At 46.5% G+C, this 22343-nt stretch overlaps 1 protein-coding gene across 1 annotated transcript; it reads left to right on the forward strand.

Annotated features, from left to right (window-relative positions):
* Positions 1 to 704: 704 nt before the first annotated feature.
* Positions 705 to 19833, forward strand: Cph (BCL11 transcription factor chronophage). Its single transcript, XM_070210327.1, has 4 exons — positions 705 to 827; positions 9372 to 9830; positions 9905 to 10276; positions 16171 to 19833. The coding sequence occupies exons 1-4, from the start codon at positions 773 to 775 to the stop codon at positions 19209 to 19211; spliced, it is 3927 nt and encodes a 1308-aa protein (XP_070066428.1). The 5' UTR covers positions 705 to 772; the 3' UTR covers positions 19212 to 19833.
* The last annotated feature ends 2510 nt before the right edge of the window (positions 19834 to 22343 follow it).

A 22343-nucleotide genomic window follows, 5' to 3' on the forward strand; every position in this document is an offset into this window, starting at 1 on the left:
TGTGTGCACACACGTTTTTTTTCTTCTGTTGTTTTTTTCTCGTGTGTGCTGCGCTGCTGTCCCGCACACGGACCGAGGGCAACCGCCGGCCGCACACACACGCACACACGCACACACGCACACTCGTGCAGCGCAGTCAGCGTCAGCGGCGACTGCACAGCCTCAGCCCAGACACGCACACTGAGAGCGAGCTGGCGAGACAGAGAGACAGGGAGACAGCCAGTGAGAGAGAGAGAAAGAGAGGCAGGGGCAGGACCGTAGACGACCGGCGACCGGCAACGACCGTCACAGGAAGACTTTCGATTGTCAGTCCACGTGAAGTCTCTGTGGGGTCAACAACACACGCGCTCTGCCCGTACAGTCCAGGACGCGCTCAAGATCCTGTGTGGCTAAACGAACGAACGAACCGATTTACGAAAATCCAACAAAATAACAAAAATAAACCCAATTCGAAAAACTTAACCGTTACACGCGAGCCCAAGCAAAAAGTGCGACTTCGAAAAGTAAAAGAACATTTTTTTTTTTCATCTGTTATTTTTGTCAAGGACCCCGCACACAGCGCAGGACAATTGGATTACCTACGATCGTGTGTGCTACGCGGTGCCTTGCTAGGAACTATAAATAAATTATTCTAGTTTTTTAAACATTTTTTTTTTTTTTGCAACAAAAAACAACTTTGTGATGTGCTAAAAGAAAAAGCAAACAAAAAAGCTCAAAAACTATTTTTTTTTTAAATGCCCAAGTGAAAAGTAAAAAAAAAAACGCATAAAAAATGTACAACAAAATGCTGTCGATCAGTGAGGATCATGGATTCCGTTCGCTGAGCCGTAAGTGTACAAAACTTTGGAGTGGAAAACCCACGAAAAAAAAAAAAAAAATAAAACAAAAAAGACGCCTATTGACAGAGGGTGGGCGTGGTGGGGGTGTCGCTTATTAATGTCGCAATGTTGGGGCGGGAGATAGACGATCTTGAAAGATAGTTTGCAGCATTTCTGAGAATTCTTCACCTTTCCGGTTGTTCGGCTTCTTCTGCCTGTTGTCGCTTTAATCATTCGCCGTCTCCTCCACATTGGGAGACACGGCACAGCAATAATAAAGGGAAATTGTGTGTGTGTGTGTGTGTGTGTGCCAAGCTGCCCTCTTTTCATTTTTTTTCTTTCTTACTGTTTTTTTTTTTTTTTTTTTTTGATAAGCGCCTGTTACCCAGAACAGCACAACAACAACAACAACAAGAGCAAGAGCAAAACCAAGAAGAAGAACAAGCACGCCCGCACCCACACAATCTGAGATACATTTATGTGTACCCAGGTCTTATATGGCAGAGACCCAACCTATCTACCTACCCTATACTATATCTATGGGGCACCTACATATATAGATCGCGCCTATTTACATATGCCATGTCCGTAGTTGCCGTCGCTCTTCTTCTTCTTGTTCTTCATGCTGTTGTTGGTGTTGCCGTTGACTTTTCGGGTGAATATAAAGCAAACTGTGCGCCGCGCGCGTCTCACCACAAAATGCAAACACAAATACAAATACAAATATTTTAGCGACCTGAAAAATGAAAAGTAAAACTTCACATTACAACATTGTCGCAAACAGCAACAACAACAGCAACAAAAACAACAACATTGTCTTATCACCTACAATAGCTACGCTTCATGCCACAAGGCAAACAGCGGGCCTGCCTTTTGGACTTGGCCGCCGACAGTTGGCAGAAAGCCTTCATTGGATCGCGCTGCCACGCCCACTGGCAAACAGGGTGCCCACCAAAAGCCCTGCAGCAGGTCAAAGAAATGCTGTAGTTATCACTTTTATAGCTGTTATCGATAAAGTTATCGAAAAGCTATCGTTGGCAGGCGTTTGTCAGTCTCCGATTAACCTAAGCATTTTTTAAGTTCCCACGTTAAGGCTTAAGTTCGATAAGCATCTGCGCCTCCAATCGACGCGTGCTTTAGCTTGATAAGCATTTATCGTTTTTTTCGATAGTCGATTATATATCGATATAAAGCAAAATCCTTTGTAGCTATAAAGTAAGACTTTTCCCTTAATTCCACTTAGCATAAATATCTTCAATCTATGTTTCCTTTTTCTTAAATCGTTAAATTCTTTCGATTTGACCAGTCTGCTTTATATCGATATACATATACTTATCGAAAATTGGGCTTTTGCTTGCATTTCAAATGTAACTGAAATAAATTTCTCTGGCCACTCGCTGCCTTGTGCTCATTTCCTTTCTACTTATCGGCACAGTTGGCGTTGTCAACCGTTGCCCCCGATTACCCCCCCCCCCCCCCCCCCCCCCCCCCGTACCACTCCCTACCTTACCGTGTTATATATTATATATATATATATAAATATATATCTATATAGACCACAGTCCTCACACGTTGTGTGTGTCCAGCTTTCGGCTTGACACGGCGGCATTTTTCTGTTTTGCCTCGAACGACACACACACACACACACATACGCACACACATTGTTCAATTTGTTGTTGTTGCTAGGCATATAGAGCACATAATATAGTGTGTGTGTGTGTGTGTGTGTGTGACCACATTTAATGCTCGCTTCCAGGCCGCCTATATTTGCATATGGCTCATTCACTCAACCTCAACCTGGCGGACTGTTTGTTTGTCCAGATACAAACACACTCACACACATATGCACACTCACACACTCACTGCTGCACTGCTGTTGGGGTTAGGGCTGGGGGCGCAGGGTGTTGTTTGAAGGCGGGCGGCACATGCGGGTGTTATCAGCAGTCAGCGCTTGGCTTTTGGCTAACCGCTGCCGCTGTCCGCCCCTTGCCCCTCTTCCGTTGCCCTTGGACTATGCCAGGGGCACCTGGCCACCAGCAGCAGCAGCAGCAGCAGCGCTCCAGGGACGTTGTGGGTGGCAGCGGGGCGAAGTGAGGGCGAGGGTGGTTGCTCAGTGCCAGGTAAAAACAAGGCAGGCAAATAAAACCAAATTTGTATGCTAAAACACTTTGCGACGACGGCGACGGCGACGGCGACGACGACGACGACGACGCGTCGCTGGCCGCCAGCCTGCTGATAAGACACCCACACACAAATGGCTAGAGGAAGCGGCGCGAAGTGGGCCGAGGAGCTGCCATGTGTGTGTGTGTGTGTGTGTGTTTGTTGTAGTTTCAGCTGCTCCAAAAAAAAAAAAAAAGAAATAAAAGAAACACCTTTAGCTGCTCTGCCTGCTGACTGCTGCTGCCTGCTGGTTATCCACGTAATTTGTTTAAACAAATTACGGCGACCGCTTGCCGCTCCCCACACCTCCCCTCCCCACCCCACCCCACTCCACAGCGCGCGGGCTGACTTTTCAGCTGCCTGACGTCGCTTTGTCACTGTCAAGCTGTGTGTGTGTGTGTGTGTGTGTGTGTGTGTGTGTCCACTACCAATACACACACACACACACACACACTCACCTTTGTGGGGGCGTATGTGTATGTGTGTGTGTGTGTGTGTTATCGCGCCAGCAACGAAAAATTTCGAATTTGTTTAACCTTTTTTTCCCGCCGTTGTCAGTTTTTTCTTTTTGTTTTTTAGTTAACTTTTTAAATGAGCTCAAAAGGCAGTCCCGTTGGCCAAAAAACAAAAAAACTTCAACAACAACAAGAACAACAATGGCAACAATAACAATAAAAAGCAACAATAAGACAACAAACAAAATATGGCTCAGCATTTTTAAATATTTACACAGCATTTCTTTTCAACAACAACAACTTGTTTTTCAGTACATAATTTATTTGTCTATAGACAACGAAGTGGAGCACTTGGTGTCATAATAATGCCTGGCTGTGCTTCTTCTTCTTCTTCTTCATCATCTTGAATTTCTTCTTCTATTTCAAAAGCCACTAAATTTGTTCAAAAACATCGGAGCATAGTTGCCATATGTTGAGTATTGTATAACATATTTATTCATTTTAGTAAATTTCTGATGATTCTTTAAAGCGCCAATTGGATTATGTTTAAAAAGTATCTCAATTATATTCAAAGAGTATCTTAATATATAAACAACTGGTTTTTGACAGGTTTGCTTGAATTCCTGTCTAGATTAAATGAAGCTTGTTTAGATTTAAGGCTTGAGAAAGTTTCAACTTTAAACATGCAGGAAACAATCTTTAAAAGAAAAGCAGTATAAATATATCCAGGAAAATGTTAAATGGTATCTCAAAGATTTTCTTTTCACGCAACATTTACACAGTTAACTAAGATAAAATCCATAATTCTAGTCTGGCTTTGGTTAGTTTTTCTAGACTTTAGCCAAGGTTCTTTCTTTATAAACAGGGAATACTTAAAGACAGCCTTGCCACTTAGTTCGACATTCAGCAGGCGCTGCCAGCTTAAGTTTTGCTAAAGTATCTTTAAGTTCAATTGCATATGTGTGTGTGTGTGTGTGTGTGTGTATTTTGCTGTGTGCTGCTGCATTTTAGCTGACCTTCCACTGGGCGCACATCAAAGCTGCAGCTGGCACATTTGCTGCACAGTTTTTCCACGTAACAGTTTTTCGCTATTTTTCAGCCGCCATTTTTCATTTGTCTCCGTTTGTGTGTGTGTGTGTGTGTATGTGTGGGCACCTAAAAACAGTCGACCGTGTGGCGCTCGCCTGGTTTTTATGGCCAGCCTGGCCCCAACTAACCAGCGAACCACCCAACCACAGGCACAGCCAGGCTCGGCTGGCCCATAACCTTTTCGGCCATAAAGCGTGTCCTTTGGTCCACATGTGTGAGTGTGTGTGTGTGGTAGTGTGGGGTAGAGTGTGTGTGTGTGTGGGGGGCATAAATTAGCACAATCAACGTATTGTTTTCTGCCTGTGCCACGCCTCCGACAGCAGCCGCAGCAACTGGATGTGGAGGGGGGGTTGGGGGAGCTAGAACCCTGATTGTGGTGGTAGAAATGGGAGGTGGTTGGTGGGCAGGCTGCTGGAGCTGGTGGTGGGGGGTGGTGGGGCAGCTGCCGCAGCGTGCAGTCAATAACATGAAAATGTTATAAATAACAAAAATACGAGCTGAGCAGACACACACACACACGCACAGACACACACGCATAGACACAGACACATGCACGCAGCAGATGTATCTGTATCTATAAGTGTGTATCTGTATCTGAGTCCTGCTTGAGTTTCATATTTGTGCGTCTTGATAATTTGCGCAAAAGTCCTATTAATATGTTAATTCTTAATTGTCCTACTTTGCCAGTGCACACACACACACACACACACAAACAACAGATACACGCACACAGAGTTAGGCGCATATTAATAGCCGCAGGATAGTTTTTGCCAGGGAGGCAAAGGCAGCTCGTAAATAAATCTTAAGCTGCGCGGTTTACAAATCGACGCACTTCAATTTATTTATTGTCCCTGCGTGTGTGTGTGCGTGTGTGTGTTGGCTGGTGACTGGCAGGGGGGCGGGGTTAGCTGAATTAATTACACATATGCGATGACATCACAAACATTTTTGTCGGTTTTCGAAACGCCTTTCCACAGATTTTGGCTACCAATTTCAGCGCAGCTGGTCAACTGAGGTCCTCAAAGGGGCAGAGGTGGCGGCTATGGCTCTCTCTCTCTCTCTCTAGCTGTCGCTTCCCCCTCCATCTCTCTCTCTCTCTCTCTCTCTCTCTATTTCTCTGTGCGAATCGTTAGCGCATTGGTTCTGGTTGCTTAAATTGTTGGCTGCGCTTTTGTGTATTGAACCCTTTTGGCCGTGTCCTTTTTGCCCTTTTGTGCAGATAATTCAATTTATGAGCTGACTTTATGAAATATGCGCCAAATACACGTGAACTCTCTCTCACACACACAAACACACGCACACGCACACGCACACAGAGCTACCTTCTGTTGACACTTGTCAGGCGACTGTCAGCGTCTGTCTGACATTTGACAGTTTCGGGCACTTTGAACACCCTTTCGAAATACACCTTTTGGCCAGCAGCTGCTGCTGCCCCCGTACCCAGCCCTGTCGCTGCCTGCTGCTGCTGCTGCTGCTGCTGTTGCAACTCTCTCTTTCTCTATCATTCAGTCTCCCTCGCTCTCGCTGGCACTCTTTAGCCTTTGCGTCATATTGCAGCAGACTTTTTGGAGCTGTCAATAAGTTTTTGTATATTATTTATATTTACTAAGTTTTTGCCAGACGCGCGCGTTAATCTCTCAGCACACACACGCACACGCACACACATCTAATCTAATCGCTTAGTTAAATAGCTGGCTACGCCCCCGCCCTCGACCCGTTAGCCCTAGTCACACACACACACACACACATACAACTCGCACTCTCACTCTCACTCTCTTGCACTGTTATTCGACCACGTTCCGCTGCGGGGCAACGCCTACAAAATAAAACGCAGGTAACAAGTCAGTTTTACCTGCCCGCTAGCTGTCCACTGGCCAATCGCGCAGCAGCAGCAGCAGCAACAGCCGCTGCCAGCAACAGCAGCAACAACTTGCAACAACACATGTTTAATTCATGGAGTCAGACAGGCGGCTAATTGCGTCCTGCGTCGATTTCACGCCAATGATCGCCCAATCAATAAATAAAATACCCAACAGAAAAAAAATAAGTAAAAAAGTCAATAGGGCAACGAGGGGAAAGCGAGAAAAAAAATATAAGCGAAAACATATTTTTTTTATTGTTATTGAAACAGAAACCAAAACGCCCAAACAATCAAAAAATTACCCAAAAAAAAAGAGAGATATATGTGTGTAATAATAATATGAGATAAATAAAAAAAGCATGTGTGTGAGGAGCTTGTTGTCACCCCGTCGCAGGACAATCAATTGATAAAAAAATGTATAAAAAAAAAACAGCAAACGAGCGGGCGGATGGGCCGGGGAAGGGGCGGACGGGCCGTTGGTCGCACGCAAAAAAACGGACAAAGGACGTGGCCCAAAAAAATATATAAGAAAAGTTGAGCAACGCTTCGGGGCGCATTAGTTGTTGTGTGTGTGTGCGTGTGTGTGTGGGCAACCGCAAATTGTTAAAACTGCCCAAAACAACAACAGCAACAACAACAACAACAGGAACAACAACAACAGCAACAACAGCAACAAGAACAACAAACTTGACAAGTGGCAGCCGACAGCGCGTCAATAATTTTTTTTTTTGCTAGCTGACTTTTTTTTATGACTGTTACGACAGCTAATTGACAAAGTCAGAACAGAAAAGGGCAGGGGGGGGGGCGTGTACTGGGGGAGGATGTGTCATTGAGCAGCGGGGCGGGAGGTGGGGCCAGTTACTTAGTGTGTGTAATAAAAGATGAGCAATTAGCTTAAAGGCCAAGGAACTGGCCAAAACATAGAAGAAACAAATACAAATAAAAAATATATATGCACAAAATATACTAAAGAAACGTAAAACTAAATATGATTAGAAATTTGATATAATTAAAAAATGAAACAATTTAGTTGAGGAAAGAAAGTAAGGCTCTACTTCTAGGGCCCAAAGGCCGAAGCATTCGCAGAACTCACGCAAGAAAACGTCTATCAAAAGCCTCAAAAATTGAATAGACAATTCAAAAACTGTTTTTCATTAGAAAAAATGTTAAAAATATACACAAATAGTTTAAAAAATAGAAACACAAAATTTCACAAATAAACTGGTTAAAAAATATGCCCATAAATTTATTTACTCCAAAGAAAAAAAAAACTTCAATAATAAAATGACTAAAAAATAAGACACGCACAACTCTTGTTTGGCCTCAGTTGATTGATCAATCAAAATTAGGTCATTTTTGATTGACCAAAATGTGGCGGGCGGGCCAAAATCGAAAACTTTGGCAATTTGATAACATTTCAATCAAGATTTTTTTTTTTTGTGTTGCTCTCCTGCAGCATATAAAAGAGCTATCCCTTGGTGCGTGCATGTGCCTGGCGGCTAATTTGCTGCTGCTTCATGCTACACCTCTTCTTCTCCTTCTTGTTCTTCTTCTTTCACTTATTCTTCTTCTTATTGTTGTTGAGGCTATGTTTGGAGGGGGGCCAAAAGCAGGCAGTTGATTTGGTTTCTTGGTCAATCAAAATTCATCGATAAATTGCCAAAAGTTGCATAGCCTCGGGGGCAAGCGTAGCCGCTTCTTTATCTTCTTCCTCCACTTTATACGCCGTGCCGCAAACAATTGGCCGCAATTTTAGCGGCAGCTCATTGCGACTCGAATTAATTGCAGGCGCCTCGCAAATTTTTCGCTTGCTACTGGAATTTATGTACACATTTAACTCCGCACACACACACATGCAAATAGTTGGCGGGGTGGGGTTTGAGGGTGTGGGCTCAGATTACAGTCTATGGTGTGTGTGGTTTTTGGTGGTGCTGTTGTTGTTGTTGTTGGGCGCGCGCAAATACATAAATTAAAGTGCAGGCGAATCGATCCGCGTAATACACCCCACCCAGAACTCAGAACTCAGAACCAAAACCAAAACCCGAACCCCTGTTCCTGCATATCACGCCCTCTTATCAGCGCCCAGAGCAATGTCCATATGTAAATAAGTGAATGCCAGCGAGCAGCGGCAGAGCTGGAGGAGATTGCGGGCAGGGTTGTCATAGCTGCCATTTGGTCATGGCTGCTGCCAACAATTCTTTTAGCGTAAAAACCCAGCGTAAATTGTTGTTGCTAATCAATTCTGATACTCACTCCCTGTGTGTGTGTGTGTGGGTGTGTGGGTGTGTATGTTTGGCTATTTAGTTAAGCTCGCTTAATGAATGCCACGCCAAATGCCAATTGGCATTTGTGTTGGGCGAATTACAACAAAATCAGTGATTTGATTATCGATAAATTTATCGATAAATTTTAGCAGCTACTTTTTTTAGTTGTGTGAAGCTAGGAGCTTCTCTGAATCATCAATAGATGTCATCGATAAGCTATTTAGAGCTCAGCGTTAGCTAGGCCTTACTGTAGCTTAACATTTATTAATCGATAAATGTATCGATAGCTTGACAGTCGTGCAGTCGCCTTTAGTCAGTCCCTGCTGTAGTTTGAGGGCATGCCACAGAATTATTCATGACTGTCGGCCGCCAATTGCTGCCATAAAAGTGACAACAACAACAACAACAACAACAGCAGCAAGGAGAAGCTGAAGTAAATTAGACAACGACTGAACCACTGTGCACCACCCAAATGGAGTTCATGTGGTTAAGTTGGCGGCGCATTAAGCCAGAATTGATGGCCGGCATTCGATGGCCATAAAAGCGGCAACTGCCGAGCAAATTTATGAACTACAAGTGCAAAAGTGCCATCAGTCAGCGGGTGGTGCGGGTGGTGTGGGCGGCGTGTTGCGGTTGGGGGTTGGGGATGGGATCTAACTAATAAATGTTTGAGTCAGAGACACAATTCTAACGATTGCCAAAAAACTGAAATTTGCCTTTGCAGATTCCGACTCGACAGAGAACGATGCGGTCGCCGCGCAGGACATACTGACGTGCGGCGCGTGCCAGAAGACCTTCGCGCTGTCGGACATCGTCCGGTTCATACAGCACAAGGTGCTGCAGTGCAACAAGGAGAACTATGGCCAGTGCACCACACAGGCGCCCAGCATGGATCGTGATGCCGACGAGGGCCGCCCACTGAGCCTGGTCAATCGCCGTCCCTCCATATCGGCGCCCATCACAGGCCGCAAATCAGCCCCAGTTGCGACGGCTCCACCCAGCGCCACGGCTGCTGCGGCTGCAGCGGCAGCGGCGGCAGCAACGGCAGCGGCAACAGCAGCTGCTGCGGCGGCCGCTGTGGCCAGCAGCGCAGCGAGCGGCTCACGCATACACACACCGCCGCCAAGTCCAGCGGATCTGCTGGCCGATGGCGCCAGCAGCACGCCCAAGCGCCTGGTAGATGGTGAGTAGACTCTGCCTTCCGTCTCCCTGTTCACCCTTTCCGGCTGTGGCTAACTCGCGGTCTGTCTTTCACAGAGAACGACAATACGACGCCCAAGGCGGACAGCGATGCGCTAACCACAGCCAGCGGCACGCCCCTGGAGGCGCACAGTCCCAGCCGCGCACAGTCCAAGTCGGAGCAGCCGCCCGAGCCGCAACTTGCGGCGGACTGCACGCTCGACGATGACAAGCCAAAGGTCAAGCAGGAGCCCTATGCCGACGACGAGCTGCCCCAAGACGATGACGAACAACAGCCCGCAGAGGAGCAGCAGCAGCAGCAACACCAACAGGAGGAGCAAGCCCAGCTGGATGCCCAGCTGCTGTCCACGGCGGACGAGTGCCAACAGCCGCTGGCCAAGCGGCCAAAAATGGAGCTCGTCGATGCCGAGGCCAACACAGTGCATACAGGTGAGCAGCCGTCCCCTTTCCTCATTAACGTATTTTTTATCGTGCGCATATTTGTGTAATGAAAATTAAAAGCCAGAATCCAAAAAGACACCCACCCACCCATCCAACTCCCCCAAAGCGCGCCCGCTTAAGTGACCAGCGCTTAAAACGGGGGGAAAAAAAACAGTCTAAAGATCAAACGAGGCGGCAAAAATGTGCGCAAAAAATGTGTTTGATGTGCGTGTATTTGTGTGTGTGTGTGTGTGTGTGTGTGTGTGTGTGTCAAAGGATATGCACTCGCGGCTGCTGTCCATAAGTCGCCGCTGATCGGGCCGCGGGGCAGCTGAGCGCGCGATAAGCTGCAGCTGCATTAACACACCCGCCGACCGCGCCCCGCCCTTTTTGACCAGCGCTTTGTTGTGCATAAAAAAACAGGAACGCAGAAGAAGAAGCAGAAGCAGAAGCAGGGCAAATGTGGCAGGACATGCAGCAAAATATGGGAACGTGGGCGACATCAAAGCGCAAACTGCTGATAAAACTGAAGTGCAGCAGGACCAAAAAGGACACTCGGACAACAGCAGCAGCAGCAGCAGCGGCAGCAGCAGTGGGGAGCTGGGGAAGAAGGGGAGGTAAGCGAGGTAGTGCAGAAGCTTCGATTGTCACGCGACGTTGTCCTTTGACTTTGACATTTTTCAATGCAAATGCGGACGATGAAGCTGATGAAAAGCCAAAGCCAAAGCGAAAGCGAAAAGACAGCAATAAAAACAATAGCAAGGAGCAAGCGGGCAGAATGGACAGCGGGGCGAAAGCGTAAAGGGTAATCCCAACAGGACACACAACAAAACAAAGGCTGTAGATGTATCTGAAGCTGAAGTCGAGCTGCCCTCGAGGGTAATTTAAAAGGCGGAAGCAAAGGAATGTGCGCACGAGGGGCAGGGTGGCAGCGGCAAAGAGGGCAGGCGGAGAGGTACAAACCACTTGAGTGGACAAAGCGCACAGGACACTCGAATATGAATATGAATGCGAATGCGAATGTGAATGTGAATGCGAGCTGGACTTGACACACGCACAAAAGAGAACGTTAACGGAAAAAGCTTGAGAATAAAAGACAAAAGGGGCAAGGGCAAAAGGTTAGGCATAAGAGGCAGAAAGGGTTTCGGGGTAAGTTGACCATTGAGGCGGTCAGTTGGCTGACGAGTTGACCAGCACAGCAGCAGCCACGTGCCACGGCACAAGGTCAAAGGTGAGGTGAGGCAAACAGCGCGTGGCAGCTATTGACGGCGGCAATTGACAGGCGGCGTTCGAGTTGACCAAACTGTTTGAGTGAGTGTTTGAATGAGTGCGAGCAGGTGAGCGTGTTAAGTGACATTCATTTGCATAAACAAAGCGAATGCAGCATTTGCAATTTGGTACTCGTGTGTGCTCTCATGGATACACTTATGAATAGAAAAGAAATTAAATCAAATTAATATTAATAGCTTATGAATACACTCACGAATACTTTTAAATACACTTATAAGTACCAAAAATTGTTTACCCTTTTGCCAGTGTTTGCCAGCTAGTTTCACTTATGAGACTTCTCCTGTATTTATATGAGTACAATCATGAATACTCATGAATACACTCATAAACAGATCCAAATTCCTCATTGCTAAAGCTTGGGACAATCAATAAAATCCGGCCATCATTCTCTATTATATTCTTGCTAGCGCTTGCCAGCATTGTTACTATACATTCGTGAGTATACTCATGAATGCACTCACAGCTTTCAGCTGGCCTAGCATATTCACCTGCTGCACTCGCTCAGTGACTCAGTCAGTTAATCAGTCAATCAAAGCTAGACGCATGATGCGTGTCAGTCGCATTTGAATGCTTTCACACACACACACACATATACACACGCAAGCTCGCACATACATTGTCGCAATTTAACCCTTGAACTTTGCGCTTTTGACACGAGCAACAAAAGCGACAGCAACAACAAAAGTCACCGACAACAAAGTTGTTTGACTCCTGACAATGCAAAACTGTCAGCACTTCAACGGCGGCAGCCGCAGATACAGATACAGATACAGATACAGATACAGAAACGGATACGGCAGCGGATGCATAGATACAGCTGCACAGCTGCAGATACATTTGTATCTGTATCTGTATCTGTATACATATCTGTATCTGTCGCGTTAATTACGCATTGTTTTACAATTTTTTGCTACTCTTTTGCGCACTTTTTTCTCGCTCGCATTTGAAAGTTGTTGTTGTTGCTGTTGCTGCCGTTGCTGCTGCTGCTGTTGTCCTCGCATCCAATTGTTGTCCATTTGGTAATTATAAATATGTAGCGACTGCTGCCATGACTACCCCCACAAGCACACACACACACACACACACACACCTGACTGTGAAAAACTGTCAACAAATTTGGGAAAATGAAAATATTTGTTGCGATGCGCGCGATGTCACGACTATTTTTTTTTCTTTTTGGTACACGCTTTTTACGCTGTTGCCTGTCAGCGTGTGTGTGTGTGTGTGTGTGTGTGTGTGTGTGTGTGTGAGTGTGTGCCTCATGTTAATTATCAATTTGCTGGCGCACTTTCAAATGCGCAGCGTGTCGCGACCGCAGCAACAATGAAAAACCATCACGAGTCAGCTGAGTGGGTTGCTTTCAGAGGGTGGGGAGGAGCGCGGGCCTGAGGTCTGAGGTCAGCCAAAAGGACAACAGCGCTTGAACCCATTTTATCAATACACACAGCCACATATTCATTCATTCATTCATTCATTCAGTATTCACCGCACTCGCATTCAATTATTGACTCATGCTGGCACTAAGCCAGGCATTAACGTTCTGGCCCCTTTTTAAAAATGGTAAAAGAAGAGTGTGACACCCCCGCCCTAACACTTCCCTCCCGCTCGCCCTCGCACAGCCACCTGGACGAGCGTTTCAATATCCAAATCAATGGCTAATGCGCTCGGCGCATGCAATTTCACGTCCACCCACAAAAAGGATTACGCGCGCGCCTTGCTTTGTGGCAGCAGCAGCAGCAGCAGCAGGATAAAAAGAAAGAAAGAATGAAAAAAAAAGGATACACTGGCAAAGGCTTAAGCAAAGGTCGAGCCATGCAAATCGCCGCAGGAGCCCGCAGGACACTCGACAACGGCTGCCGCTGCCGCTGCCGCTGAGTTGGCAACATGCGGCAAAAAGCTGCAACAATTATCCCATTACTGTGCAACCCTTTTCTTGTGTGTGTGTGTGTTGGCTGCCCACCCGCTGACCCCCGTTCAACCCGTTGCCCCCCGCGCCCCACTTGTTGGCTGGCATTGCTCATACGCGTCGTTGTCCTGGCGCACTTCCTGGCTCCACTTTGCAGCAGGCGGTCAATTTGCCATTTCCTGGCGACTCGTCTCAGCTTTGCTTTGTTTTGCGTTTGCTTCCGTCTGAGCTGCTCTGAATGCAGTCACTCGAGATGGAGACGGAGCTGGAGCAGGAGCTGGAGCTGGTGTCCTGACTCCCGCATGACAATGCCAGCATGCGAGCAGCTGAAAGAGGCTGCCAAGTTCAGAGCGTGCCAGGCGCAGGCCAAAGACAGACCGACAGAAAGGCAGACAGGCAGCTAGAAGATGCTCCGCTCCTGCTGCCAGGACATAAAGGATGCGAGCTTGGCGCGTGCGCAACGCGCGTCTGTGCACACAAAAAACGAACCCGAATTAAATGGAAGCAACCTCCTCGAGCAGTTGGCAAATGCCGCACGTTTTTCGACAACTTTTGCCTCGTTTTTTATGACAAGCGCGATGTGCCCGAAATGATAATGATCCATGATCCCGAACAACAACAACAACAACATCAGAGGCAGCAGCAACTGCTATCGGCAGAGGCAGCAGCCCGACGTGTTAAACCCTTTGCAACCCCTAACCCCTAGCCCCTAACCCCTAGCTAGTAAAGAGCGAGACCCGCTGAACCCTTTTGATGTACACAAATTATGTATCTGTCAGATTCATTTGCATTTCCTGCGGCCCGCATGGCGCAAGGATTTCAACGCTGCCCTGGCATTGATCGGCATTGTCCTTGCGCCGGGGTCGTGGCCAAATCATGTTCAGCACGCTCTCACCTTTCGGCAGGAAGTCGCGAAGAAGCAGCAGCGAGTCTGCAGTCGCGCGGAACGTCATAAAATTAAAAAAAAAAATATATATATATATATATAAAAATAGCTGGAAAAATATACGAAAAGTAAACAAAAGAGAAAGCAAAAGTGTGTGTGTGTGTGTGTGTGTGTGTGTGTAACTCCTGCTCAAACTGATGGGCTCGTGCGCGACATGCGTTTTTCTCAACATCCTTTTTGTCAACTCGACTCCAAACGCATTTTCATTTTACTTTTCTTTTCCATTTTCATTTTCAATTCCTTTTTTTTTTTTTTGCTCTTACCTTTTTTTAAAGCGTCATTTAAATGCAAAGTGCGTTGCTCGAGCTGCCAGTTTTTCCACAGTTTTTCCTCTGCTGCTTTTCATTGATGTTGTTCTCGTTCTCGTTGTTGTTGTTGTTGTCGCTGGGGGTAGTTGGCATCTAATAGTGGCGCATTAACACCTTGTTGCCCGCATGGCCAGCGCCAGCGTGGTGACATGTGTTGACCTGTGCAGCAGCTTTTCTTTGCGCTTCGATTAGCCCTGGACCACGTCTGCCCTAGTCTATACTATCTACGTGTTAATACTCTATCTCTGCCGGGCTGCTTGCCAGTTGCCTCCGCTTGGGCTCAAACCCAGAGACTTTGTGTGCAGCAGCATTAGATGCGATGCAGTCAATAGTTGATCAAATGTCTAACGAAATGTCAGGAATAGTTATTTTCTAAAGTTTATCCGAATATTTGGCCAACTTTTTCAGCCGTCCTTTAATCTTTCACACTCTGCTGTCGCACATTTTTCTTGGCCTACTTTTGTGCGCTCGCTTAGCTCAATTATGCATTTTAATTTATCTTTGTTTAAAATATATTTCGTCCCGCAGTCCCTTCTCAATAGAAAGTGTATTCTCAAGTCGTTTTTCACTCTGCTCTTTGCCTTTAACACATCTTTTTTTATTATTGTAGTCTTTTTTTTTTTGTGGTTGTCTTCATTTTTTTTTATTTTCTTGCCGTAGCAAATTTTCACATTTTCACATTTTTCATTTTAAAAATCGCATCTGTTGCGTTGTCCCCGTCCCCGACCCTGCCCCGGCCACGGCCCCCGCCCCGGCCAATCTGCGCCCCAAGCGAACCCTCCTGCCGCAGTCGTCGATAGTTATGGCCACATGTGCGCCCGCTTGTAATTTCCGCCGCAGGACATGTGGGTGGTTTGGGTGGTTTTTGATTTTCATTTTCGGTTTACGGTTTTCGGTTTTTGGTTTTTGGTTTCCGTGGCAAATTAACAAACGTCGCGACAAACCGCACGGAAAATATCACAAAAAAAAAAATAGCATAAAATAAAAAACGAAAACTATTACGAGACAGGACGATGCGTGTGGGTGTGCGTGTGTGTGGATGAGTTTGTGTATCATTTTGGCAATATCCTGCTGTATGGGGCAGCTGTCTGTTTGAGGCACCTGCAGCTGTTGCGGCTGATGTTGCTGCCGTGCACGCCCATTTGTATGCATAGCACGCTAGCAACATCACGTTTGTGTGTGTGCGTGTGTGTGTGTGTGTGTGTGTGTGTGTGTGTGTTGCACACAAAATCAATAAATAAATAAATTCGCCGCCGCAAATTTGCAGCAGCAAATATCTGCAGCATATCTCCCGCTCTCCCGCTGTCCCGCTCTGGCCTGGTATTTATTAATAATTAATAAGCCAAATTGCTGGCAGCCCCATTTCCTGCCAATTGACATATTTGACTGACAACATAGCTAAACACAAAACTCATCTCCTTTCGTATCTTTCTCTCTCGCCCTCTCGTTGCAGAGCCCAGCAATTACACCTGTTCGACCTGCAAGACCCGCTACACATCCGCCTGGCGGCTCATCCAGCACGTGCAGCACTCGCACGGCGTCAAGATCTACGTGGAGTCGGGCGGCGGTGGCGCCACCTTGACTGTGGCCACGCCCGCCGCCCTCAATGCAGCCGCATCGGCAGCGGCAGCGAACGCCAGCGTCAGCCCCAATCGCAGCCTCAGTCCATCGGCAGCCGCGGCAGCGGCAGCAGCGGCCGCAGCAGCAGCAGCAGCTGTTGGTGTTCCGCTGCCGTTGCACGCGCTGATGGCGCAGGCCGTCGCCTCGCAGTCACAGTCCCCGGCGCCAAAGCGCAGCAGCAGCAACAGCAGCGCCGCCGCCGCCGCAGCAGCAGCGGGAGGAGCTGCTTCGGCCAATACGAGCAGCAGCAGCAATGCGAGCAGCGGCAATTCGCCGACGCAGCAACTGTTGCAGCAGCGCGCACAGCAGCAACAGCAGCAGCAACAGCAACAGCAGCAACAACAACAACAGCAGCAGCAACAGAATATGGCCACGGCCATGGCAGCAGGCATGCGTCATCATCCGCTACTGGCACCGCCCGAGGCAATGCACGCGAATCCATTCCAGCTGCTGCGCATGCCGCTGCCGCCCGCGCTGGCCCAGGGCAATGTAGTTCCTAGCGTGGCGCCGCTTTTCGGCAGACCCACGCCCGCCGATCATTATCGCATGGAGCAGCTGGTGAGCGAGCAGTTCCGGCATCATGGCTTCAATCTGGCCGCCGCCGCTGCCGCCGCCCAGGCCCAGTTCAATGCCAATACCCAGCAGCAGCAACAGCAGCAGCAGCAACCGATCCCTGGCGTTGCTGTCAACGTTCCTAGCGGCATTGAGCAGCGGCCGCCCTCGAGCAACAGCAGCCAGCGCGGCTCTGTGCCGCCCGCCGCGTTGCCGCCGCCTTCGCTCAGCTCACAGCAGCAACAGCAGCAACAACAGCAGCAGCAACAACAGCAACAGCAGCAACAGCAGCAGCAGCAACAGGCTGCTGCAGTGAGTCCCGCGGGAGCCGCATTGAATCTGGAACCGCAGCAGATGGATTTTTACTCGCAGCGATTGCGTCAGCTTGCGGGCACAACAAGCCCTGGAGCTGGCAACATTGTTAACTCGAGCTCGCCGAGTCCACGACAGAAGCAATCGCCGCGCTTTGCGAGCCCCTCGCCTAGCTCCGCGGCCAGCGTGCAGCTGGCGGCGACACCGCGTCCCCATTCCCTGACGCCGCCCGAGCGGAGCACCGAGAATGGCGGCCAGCAGCAGCATAGCCAGCACGGACAGCAGCTGCCCAGCACGCCACGCTCAGCCAGCACGCCGCCGAGCAAGCCGCATGCCCCAGCCGTGGACTCGGAGCGCAACGAGGCGGAGGCAATGGAGCTAGCGAGCAGCTGCTTCGCGTGCGGCTACTGCGACAAGAAGTTCCGGTTCGAGAACAATCTGATCATCCACCAGCGGACGCACACCGGCGAGAAGCCGTACAAGTGCACCGCCTGCGACTTCGAGTGCTCCCACATCCAGAAGCTGATGAAGCACATGCGCGTCCATCGCAGCCCTGCCGAGGGCCATGACGGTGGCAGCAGCAGCAATGGCGGCGATAACAATCAGGATGGCCACGACGGCGGCAGCAATGCCGATTCACTGGAGACAAACGAGGCGGACAACGACGATGATCCCAATCCGGATGAGTCCGACGACGAGCTCAACGAGGAGGACGTCGATGCGGATGCCGATGGTGAGGGTGAGGGCGAGGACGATGATGAGGATGAGCTGGAGGACTGCGAGGATGTCGACTACGAGGCCGAGGATCTCAGTGTCAATAATCGCATCGATGGCAAGAGCCAAAGCCCCAAGACGACCAGCTCCGGTGCCACCTCCCTGGTGGGCGAGCTTATGGACAAATTCGGGCTCTCCAACATAGCCCAATACTCGGAGGCCTACAAGCAGGCCCTGCAGGAGTCCGGACGCAAGGAGGCCGCCGCTGTCGCCGCTGCCGCTGCAGCTGCCGCAGCCGTCGACAACAACAATCGCGGCGCCACTGGACCCGGATCCGGAGTCGGAGCCGGATCTGGTGCTGGTGGACCCGGTGGCCCTGGTAGTGCTGGGCCCGCCGGCGCGGACAAGCTGAACGGCTTGCCGGTGGCGGCGCTGCGTCTGCGCGACGAGTTCGCCAAAAACTGCAACATGTTCCAGCCGCAGCCGCAGGATGGGGCCGGCCAGGTGCCGTTGTTCAATCCGTTTCCCAATCCCTTCGAGCTGTCCAAGCGCATGAAAATGGACGGCGGCGACTGGTGGGGCATGTCCGCGCTCCATCGCAACGAGGCGCTTTTCGAGAACCTGAAGCTGAAGCCGCTGGGCCTGGGCGGCGCCAACTCGTTGCTGCAGGGGCCGCTGCTGAAGAAGGAGTCGCGGCAGCGCAACGACACCTGTGAGTTTTGCGGCAAGGTGTTCAAGAACTGCTCCAACCTGACCGTGCATCGGCGCAGCCACACCGGCGAGAAGCCGTACAAGTGCGAGCTGTGCTCCTACGCCTGCGCCCAGAGCTCCAAGCTCACCCGCCACATGAAGACGCACGGCCGTACCGGCAAGGATGTCTATCGCTGTCGCTTCTGCGACATGCCCTTCAGCGTGCCCTCCACCCTCGAGAAGCATATGCGCAAGTGTGTGGTCAATCAGGGCAAAGCGGCAGCCGCTGCCGCCAATGCGGCCAATGCCGTAGCCGCTGCCCAGGCCGCCGCTGCGGCCCAGCAGCTGCAGGCGGCGGCCGCCCAAGCCCAACACCAGCAGCAGCAGCAGCAACAGCAACAGCAGCAGCAGCAGCAACAACAGTTGCCCACGCAATCGCAATTGTCGCCACCTTGTCCCATGGGCGTGGCTGTGGGCTTTCCACCGCAGTTCGGCGTCGCCGGCGGCCACAATCTGTCGCTGGCGGGCAGCGTGAGCGGCGACAACGATTCGAATGCATCCTCCAGCCTGCCCGCGCACTCCATTTCGCTCAAGGAGGAGGCATGACTTTTTAGCAGCTGGAGCAGCAGCGCCCACCCGCCGCCGCCGGCATCAACACATGGTTTGCCGCCCCCCGTTCCACATGTGCTGCAGCCGCATCCACATGCGCTGCTGCCGCCGCCTGGACATCCGCATCATCATTCGCATTCACAGTTGGCCGCCAGCAGCCGCAGCCGCCTCATGTCGCGCATCTTCTAAAGATGCCAAACCCCCTCGCCCCTCGCCCCTCGTCCCTGTGTATATATCAGTTATCGCACGGTTATGATACAGCCACCCGACACCCGACCCCCGACCCCCGCCCGTCAACTACCCTCACAGCAACTTTTTAAAAGATTGCGCCGCGAACTTCTGCAGCAGTTGTTGCCTCTCCCAGCCACGGCCACGCCCCCGCCCCTGACATCAGCTGCACCTTGAAGGCGACTTAAACACGACCAGAGGCATTTAATACCAAAGCAATAACCGTTATGTAATATAATTTTAAACAATTTTTTTTCCAATTTTTTTTTTTTTATTTTTTTAAATAAGATATATATATATATACATATATAACATATATCATACGTGTTGTATTTAAAATGATTTTTCACAATTACGCATATTTTTTTTTAATATTTTTAAAATAATTTATACGAAACACAAAAGAAAAAACATTGAGTATATATATGTATATACCAATATATATATATTTATATATATATATATATATATATATATATTAGAAATGTAAACAATTTATGGCAGGAGCCGCAGCCACAGCTGCGCCAGTGACACAATTTCCAGTGTATTTCTAGCGGATAAGAGTTAATAATACTTTGTAAAAAGGCAAAACTAACAACCACAAAAAATACTATAAAAGAAAACCTACAAAAAAAAAAAAAAATACTACAAAACCAACTAAAAGTAAATCTTAAAAAAATATTATATATATAAAAAGCAAATTCTGCGCTAAAGTTTAACACACATTTGCACATGTGTATGATCCATATATATATATATACATATAGTAAAGATATATCTCCTCTTTTTTGTGTGTGTTTTTAAGATCGCGTATTTGTTAAACATCGATGTACATTTTAGTAAATCTAGACATTTAGGCACTAAAGCGCAAAACTTGTATAAAAGAAAACTTATCAACTATAATTAATATATATTATATATATGCATATATCAATTTATATATATATATATATATATATATATATATATATATATATATATATATATATATATATATATTTATATATATATACATATATATATATATATATATGCATATATATAATATATATACATATATATATCTTTTTTTTATATCATTTCGAGACATTTTTTGCATAGAAAATAATTCTATTATTAAATGTAATTAAAAAAAAAGAAAAAAACAACAAAAAACAAAACCGAAAGTAATCAAATTTTTTACTTACATACATAAATAAATCTATAAATGTAAACACAATTTTTTTTTTAACAATTAGCTTAAGAATCCAAGAAAATGCAAATTGAAAAAAAAAAAAAAACAAAAAAACAAAAACAAAAATTGAAGAGCAGCAAATTTGGCAACTGTTGAGCATTAGACAAAGCAGGCAACACATGAAAAGAGGCGTGAAAAGTCATGAAATTTGTACGTAAAACTTCAAGCGAAAAGCAATTAACAATTATAGAAACAAAAAACAACAACCGAAACAACAAAAACAACAAACAAATAACTAGATTTAGAAGACTGAGGAACTAACGTATTTATATTTATTTTCTTTGCCTATGAAAAAGACAAAAGAATGATGCGTATTGAGAGAGAGAGAGAAAGAGAGGAAGAGAGAGAGGGGGGGAGAGGGGGGGGTACCCAATACGAGAAATGAACCAATTTTTTTTGCCTAAATGTTTTCGCTGTTGATTTTCGTTATTTGATTGATAAAAAAGAAAAACTTTTGAAAAACAAAAAAAAACTACATTTTGATTAATATTTAATAATTGTTTTTAGTACAAATTTTTTTGGCGAGCAAAATTCAAATCGAAATCTAAAAATCAGAAAAAAGAAAAAAAATTAGTTAACTTTGCTTTTTTTTCTCTTCTTTGTTTTTTGTTTTGTTCTGATTTTAAATTTAACAAAAAAAAAGTGAAAAGTTAGAAATTGCTTCTATTATTGCAGCCCACATACACACATACAACACACACACACACACACACCCCTAAAATAAACACTCCCTCGCCCAACAACAGTGGCTGCTGCAATAATACAAACAATTTTGTATGTAAAGCCAACTATGAAGTTTATCGTGCATAATTTATTTGAGAGAGCGAGAGAGAAGAAAGCTAGCGAGAGCAAGAGCGAGAGAGAGCGTAGTAAGAAAAGGTTTTTGAAATGAAATTCTTAAAACTGAGTAAAATGCATTGTGTTTCAGACAAGACATACATATATATATATAGATAGTATATATACATATACATACCTATATATAGTTAATATATATAAAATCAAGAAAAACTGAATAAAAAAGCAAATACTATAAAAATCATACAACACTTATGTTTAATTTCAACTCAACTATTTAAATATCATTTGATTTTTTTTCTTATTATTTTCATTATTTTTATTTTAACAGCAACACAAACGGAGCAACAAGAAAGTGAAAAAGATCTTCACAGAAAATAAAAAATAGCTGCAAATATATATATATATATATATATAAAGAACAGCCCAGCAAACTAAAAAACTATCATAAAACATTAGAAAATTTAATTGTAGCTATTTAAACAAAAATGAAAACTCAAGAAATTTATACTAAAAATAATAACAAAGCGAAGCACAAAAAATACACTTTAAAACTCAAAGAAACGACAAATGCGTAAAATGTGCAACAAATAAAATTTATAAGTAAAATTTCAAGCAAAAAAAAAAAAAAAACAAAACAAAAAACCAAATATTTTTCAAGTGTGTGTAATTTTTTGAACATAAACAATAATAAATACAAAGCGTAAATTAATAATTAAAAATAGTTGTCTGTGTTACGAAATACAAATACAAAAATACATACAAATTACAAAAATTGTAAAAAAAAATAAAACTTGGCATTTTTGAATTTACCCAACGATCGCGTGCTATAAAATTTATGGCAGCGCACAAAGGTAGGCAACAGCAAA

The sequence above is a fragment of the Drosophila virilis genome, chromosome X (genome assembly GCF_030788295.1).
Source record: "Drosophila virilis strain 15010-1051.87 chromosome X, Dvir_AGI_RSII-ME, whole genome shotgun sequence".
NCBI lineage: Eukaryota > Metazoa > Arthropoda > Insecta > Diptera > Drosophilidae > Drosophila > Drosophila virilis.